This window comes from Aptenodytes forsteri, unplaced genomic scaffold (assembly GCF_000699145.1).
Source record: "Aptenodytes forsteri isolate BGI_AS27 unplaced genomic scaffold, ASM69914v1 Scaffold61, whole genome shotgun sequence".
Lineage (NCBI taxonomy): Eukaryota > Metazoa > Chordata > Aves > Sphenisciformes > Spheniscidae > Aptenodytes > Aptenodytes forsteri.
The window spans coordinates 7,364,978-7,371,715 of NW_008794443.1; the positions used below are offsets into that span (position 1 = coordinate 7,364,978).

Below are 6,738 nucleotides of genomic sequence, written 5' to 3' on the forward strand. Positions count from 1 at the left end.
GGCAGCAGCAGCAACGGAAAGACAAAATGGCTGCTGCAGTAGAGGAAGTGAGGTCAGAAGCCCGCGCAACATGGAAGGGGGCGGGAGGAGGGGCGTGTGCTCCGGGAAGGCGCAGCTCGTAGGGAGAACAAAGGCGCCGTCTTGGAACCGGGCAACGGAGAGGCCGGGCGGAAGGCTGGGGACGGCCATCTTAGAGCCGGGCAAAGCTTGTGAGGGCGGGCGCGGCCACGGCGCTGGGAGGAGGGGACGCTCCTAAATAAATACCTTTATAGCCCTACCTCCGAAACGAGCAGCCTCCGCTTCAAAATTGCCTCGGGGGTAGGAGCTACGAGAAAATTGGAAGCGTTATTTCATGTTGCAGTGTGGGTATACCTATCAGGAGCAGCACAGCCGGCGACAGCTGCACCAGCACGGGCAGGGTGGCACGGCGGCTACGTCTCGGTGTGTTGAGTGTGCTCTTTTTTATTTGTGAAAGGAAAGGAAGAAAATCTTTTGAACTTCAACTGCTGGTTTTCCTTGTCCGAGTTCCGACCTGATACTGTTTTACACTCCTAACAGAGACGTGAAACACAGGAGCTGCAGGATGCCCGCGGCCAGGCAGGAGCCTAGCCAGCAGCAACCCTTCCCCTGTGCTTACTGCTTGCAAGATGGCATCTGGAGTACTGTGATCGCCCCCGAATACAAAGATACTGACTGGATGGAGCGAGTCTGGCAGAAGGCCGCGAAGATGGTCAGGGAGCAGAGCGTGAGGGACAAGGCGAGGCCGAGAGGCTTTTTCAGCCTTAAAAAGGGAAGGCTTTGTGAGGACCTTGCTGCTGCCCACAGCTACCTCACTGGAGGATACAAAGATGGAGGCAAACACTTCTCAGAGTTGCATAGCAATAGGCAACAGGCACAGGTTAGAACACAGGAAATTCTAGTTATAGATAAGGATTTTCTTATCTTTTTTATAAACTACGGTGGTGGTCAAATACTAGAACAGGTTGCGAACATCTGTCTTCAGAGTTGTTCAAGACTCAGCTGGATACAGCCCTGAGCAACCTGATTTAAATAGACATGCTTTGAGGAAGGGGTTGGACTAGATGATCTCCGGAGGCCCTTTTCAACCTAAATTATTCCGTGGGTCTATGAAAAATTTAAGTATTCCATTTTTAGTGATAAATACTTAATAGGGAATCAATTACATTGAATTAGGTAAACACAAGGACTTTATTAATTTCTGTGTTAGTTCATTGCATTATATCTATGTTTGAGCTGAATAATGTGCAGTTATACTAGGTTAACGCCCTGCTCTGAACAGCCTGCCTCGCTCACTTGAAGCATAGCTTGCGAGAGGAGTAACGTGATGGGCTGTTATTCTTTACTCCATCTCACCGTATCAGTCAGAACTCATGAATAAACAGCAAGGATGAGTAATCTTAAAGCATTTCTGTGCACCTCTACAGTAACAGCAGGCAGCCAAAGCCTGCAAGCTTCAAAGCATTAATATTGACTTACTAATTAGTCATATCTGGTAATCAATTCCTATATATCATTAATGGTATTTCAAGCAGATTGTAAAAGTGCATCTTCACTTTCAGCTTTTTAGCTGAAAACTTTCACAAACACACATGCAGTGTACCAGGTGCGTTATACAAGACAGTGATATAAGGATTTTATATAGCTGTCACTAGCATAGGTAACTTTCAGTGGTGTTTTCAGCCTTTAGTTTTAAATGATTAAAAATTCCTTTATAACAACAAGCAGTTTTCCTTCTTGTTTACTCTCCAGTTTCTGGCTCCTTCACTTTCAAGTGTGTTAACCAGTTTAAAAGTCTTCAATTTAATTCTAAACACGAGTAGCTCCTGTGCTTTTTTTTAACAGCAAAAAGTGTAATTGTTTGGAAGATAATGGTGGAAATTCCACTAATGTAATGAAGCTAGACCTATTTTAAATGGGTTGCAACCTTCATCCAGACCTGTATCTATTTTATTAAGAAACCCCAAACAAATTATGATATAACTCAAAATACAACCCATAACCCGAAGTGCCCATTACAGCCATTGTGTTTTTAAAGCCCAGAAGAACTGCAGGAAGCAAATCTATGAAAAGACAGCTGCTTTCTTGACTAGCGTAGTAAGATAACAAAGTTAATGGCCATTAAGATGTGGCATCAATAAATTGACAAGTATCTGATCCAGAAAATAGAGAAGGTTCTTTTTCTCCTATGCTTCTAATAAGTCAGAGGACATTGCTTTGCCAAGGCTATTACTGTCCATCAAAACTTCAGCAAAGTTTGGGCGCGCTGTCTACATACTGTAATTACTGAAGTAGGTAGATATATATACTTCACATGAAGAATTTATCAAATGGCCACTCCCTCTAGAGGTTGGAGGGTGGAGAATTACTAAGGGAACCCCTATATGCATTCTGGAAGTTAAATATGAACCTAAATGGGCTTGAAGTAAATGTATACCATCAGCTGCATTTGAAGCTCATTCAACCTATTACCAGTGTTGCAAGTGCTGCTAATTAGATCATAATTGCAGAAGAACGGCCATACTGGGTCAAGAAACCCATTTGGCTTAGTGAGTGAGCGCAAGGCACGACCTTCACAGCCATTCTTTTCCTGACGACAGCTTCCAGCAATCCATGGTTTTTTTTACTTCCTGACCCAGGAGTTGCATCTGAACCTTTGCGTGTAACAGCCATGCGGTCTGTGAAACCATCCATTCCCTTTTTTCAACCAATTTCTCCTTTTATCCTCTATAACATCTTGCTATGTGCGTTCCACAACGCAAGAAGTGCATTAGCCTTTTTAAGTCATTTACGGCACCGCTTCACAGTTCACTGCTTTAGTTTGCACCTCTGAACTTAGAAACCTTTTTATGCCATTTGACATAGATGCAGAGTAAACTCGTACTCATGTACTGTTTTGTCCTTCAGGCAAGAACAGCTTCTCAAACATCAGCTCCATCTTCCCTGCCACCTGGGTCATTCATTAAAGACTTATGAAGTGTGTGCTATACAGGAGACTGTCTAACAAACCAAATGTTTCATGGCAAGATGTTTTTCGGTCTGCAAAAGCAGGCACGGTTATTTCATAGATTAATTCTCTTCAGTATATCTCACACAGTTGAAGAGAACATGGCACAAGTTATGAAAGTTAGTCAGATGTTTATTCAGCATGACTAACAGTTCGGCAAGTTAGCGCTTTCCACCAACACGGGGAGCAGAAACCTTGACTGGTTTCACAATCTTCTGCTTAGGTGCTGCCTTTGTAGGAGCCTGTAGAGAAATAATAAAGTATGAGCGAAGAGAAGCAATTCATTTGCAGTCCTGAAAGTGTCCCTGTGTGTTTAAGATTGACAGAAAACGGGCAACTTAGATCAGTTTAAATTACAATCTATCAGATTAGAATCATGTTAACAGATCGTTACACACATACCACTGTAAGCCTACAACATGTACGATGCCAACATATGGTATTAATTCATAAGTAATAATGAAATAGATGCTAGCATTCATCAATATATTGTTACCAAGTTCCTAGACAGTGAAGATGTCACGTCCAGACAAGTTTTTAGCTATCGAGAATCCCTGACGTATGGTCAGAAAGTTGTTTTACTGTAATACTTGTTTCTTCGGTAAAAAAGGTTCATTCTCTTCAGCTGCTGGGGTATGTTTAACTTTAGTGCAAAAGTTTGGTCAAGGTGCTTCCAGATCAAAATAAATAAGCAAATGCTTCTTCCAAACGCAAATGGGAATTTCCAATTAAGCGTCGCAACAGAATGTTGTGTTACAACACGGTACATGCTGTTTCATTATTTCTATCCACCCATTGCATCTTACCTTTGCAGCAGAAACAGCTGTTTTCTTGGTTGCCTGCTTAGCCTTCTTGGCTTCTTTTGCAGCCCTGTTAATTCAGAGAAAAAGAGAACAGTTATCCGTGTCTGCCATTCACTCTTTCTTTGTCTCAGCACTGTAAGAACTCCCTAAGATCACGAAAGGAATGCATTATTTCAGGTTTATCCCCTGCATTCGGTACCCTCTAGGGAGACTACTACGGAGACAGCAGAACTGTGTGTGACAGAAGTGGTATTTTCACAAAGGGAGAGGGCAAGAAGAGACCTTTCTCTGCTGCTACTATCTTGCTGAGATTACTCAGTATTACCTCCAAATATACTGATTAAAAAAAACCCAAACACCAAACCCACAAAAAAAGCTTATCGATTAAAAAAAAAAACCAAACACCAAACCCACAAAAAAAGCTTATAGAACATGGAGCTCATCTAGAGTTTAAGCTCTTGTATGAAAAGCATTAATAATCTTAGAAAAGCCTGGGACAGCTCCACTTGTCTCTGATTTCTCACCTAATAGCTTGTTCCCTCTGTGCCTTTCGTACTTCGGGCTTCTGATTTCGTTTAGCCATAATCTCAGCTAACGATGCACCAGTGATAGCCCTCTGAAACTTAACAGCACGACGCGTGCGCTTCTTCTGTATCTCTTCCTAAAATGGCAGAAGATGAAGACAGACAATTAGTATCACAAGACATTAAATAAAAGGCTAAAGACAATTATAGAAACAAGCTGCTATTAAGATTGAAGCTATTATAAAACTGTATACAGAAGTAGAATTTTACTCCTCACTTTGGAGGTAACTGATTTCTCGATTTGCCAAAGCAGACAAATAACTAAAAAAAGAACAATGTATTCTCCTTTGCAAGGTATTAAAATAATTTTGGAGAATGTCAGAAGTTCAGGCTTCTGTAACTCCCAGAAAAAAAAGGGGGGAGGGCTAAGGTCCACTTTGATGGAATCTTCTGAAAGCAAGAGACTTCCCACCTCTTTCAAGTGGGATCACGGTGCTGGACAGCAGTGTAAGCCATCAAGCATCAACTTTCCTTCTCCAAACAAACTGCTAAAAACGTTGACTCGTAACACGTATGTAAGCCTTTCTAAATACTCTTTTGCTGTGCAAGTTTAAGCAAGAGCACTGAAAATCCCTCATGCTACTTGCCTTATTAGTTTATCTTTCTCATGCAATGACAACTACATAGGAAAGACCTCCTACTACGTTACAGCCCAAAGTTTTCAAGAAGGGTACGTGAAAAGTTCCCCCACCCTTTAACCCCCAAATCATCTGTTTGGAAATAGGATCCACCAGATTTTCAGCTCTCTATGCTATCACCATTCAGGAAGTTCACAAGTCCAAACTTTTAGAAAGTCTACATATTAACCAGCATTACCCTGCTTCTGTAAAACCGATTTTTTACAACATAGGCCATTCATACAAGTGTTAAAATCAACTGTGGTTCTGAGGGAGCCCTCAAGGAGTGATATAATACAAATACAATGCTTTTGTTGAACTGGTTACCTTTTAAACACAAAGGAACATACAAACTCATGTAAATGCACTCACATTTTCATCATTATTGGCCAGTCTTCATCCTGGTTATATGGGTCATGCTTCCACTAAACACCAGCGTATTCAGGTTACCTCTATTCTAACAGACCACTGACCTCATCTTTTGATGGAAAACTTCAGAGCAGCATTAGTTGGTATATACTTACTGACTGTCCTTTCTTGTGTTTACGCCTATACAAAACAGTCCAGTTGATTTGACGGGGGTTTCTCTTGGAAAGGAATGCAGACTCACATTTTGCATTCAAGAACTGAAAAACCTGGGAAGATGAAGTATTTCACGTAAGCTTTGTTTCTATGAAAGACATTATCACAGTTTACATTAACATATCAAGTAATTCTTTGATTCAGTGTTTTTCAACAGTTATGCTTTTCTATTTCTTTTTACAGCTCTGACAATCCCAAAATTTTAGAACATAATTTGAAAAAACTCAAACTTTGGAATTTTGTTCCATCAATTAAACTGATCTCTTACAAGGCATGCCATTATAAGGAATTTTCCAGGCCTAATTTAGTTCTCTCAGAATAAAGCCTAATGTTACAGCTTTTGTTTTCGTAACACAATGAAGCAGCTTATTTTTTCTGAGAAAACCTCAAACTACCACTTGCACCCATTGCTGCACTGAATTCTAGGCGCAGCACGAACAGCCGTGTCCAGCATCATACTTTTCAAGTGTCTGTCCTCAAGTAACTATGTGCTTCCTGTATGTGTAAGCGATTCAGAACTTGGCATAAGGAACACACGGAGACCAATACTCCACCCAATTCCTTCTTGCATAGTTACACTAACCTTCTTGCCTAGAATAACAGGCAGAATTAGCAGGCTGATTTATTATTAGCCATACAAGTAAATCTGAAGTATAAACAAATTCCCAGGAGAGCACCTGAGCATTCAATCAGTCCATTTACTTAGCTATCATTTCCCAGGAGATTCTGTACAGCAAGACTACGTACTGGGGTATCCAAAACCCAAGTCCTCCTTTTGCAGATATGAATAGCGTATTTCTGTTTATGACAGCCCTACCTGCATGACATATGACAGCCTGAATGGGCTCTCCTCCCTATTTTATCCCAATCATCCATTCCCAAAGTATTTGCAAGTCCAGTTGTTTGCCTCGGCAACTCTAAGCATTAGATGCAGAATGTCTAAATAGCATTTTCGACAGAACTTTGGTACTTTAGACCAGATACCTTAAGACAGCCTGCCCAAACCACAACCTAAAACCCGACTCAAACGCCCGAGCTACAGCACACACAAGGTTCTGCCGCGGACCAGGTCTGACGTTAGTCATGACATCTAGACACCGACGGAAGCACGGCGATGCTGTTCTCAT

At 41.5% G+C, this 6,738-nt stretch overlaps 2 protein-coding genes across 2 annotated transcripts in view; both read right to left on the bottom strand.

The window, feature by feature from the left end:
• Positions 1 to 2,956, bottom strand: part of ZBTB11 (zinc finger and BTB domain containing 11) — a 20,127-nt gene extending 17,171 nt beyond the window's left edge. Inside the window, exons 1-2 of the mRNA XM_009289819.1 lie at positions 2,911 to 2,956; positions 279 to 325 (exon numbers count right to left, since the gene is read on the bottom strand). Coding sequence (XP_009288094.1) covers positions 279 to 325; positions 2,911 to 2,956 — 93 coding nt within the window. The remainder of the gene's footprint in view (positions 1 to 278; positions 326 to 2,910) is intronic.
• Positions 2,957 to 3,139: 183 nt separating this feature from the next.
• Positions 3,140 to 6,738, bottom strand: RPL24 (ribosomal protein L24). The gene is made up of 5 exons (XM_009289820.1): positions 6,661 to 6,738; positions 5,554 to 5,664; positions 4,353 to 4,489; positions 3,832 to 3,895; positions 3,140 to 3,267 (listed from the first exon to the last, which is right to left on the bottom strand). Exons 1-5 carry the CDS (start codon positions 6,736 to 6,738, stop codon positions 3,187 to 3,189), a joined length of 471 nt encoding a protein of 156 aa, XP_009288095.1. The 3' UTR covers positions 3,140 to 3,186.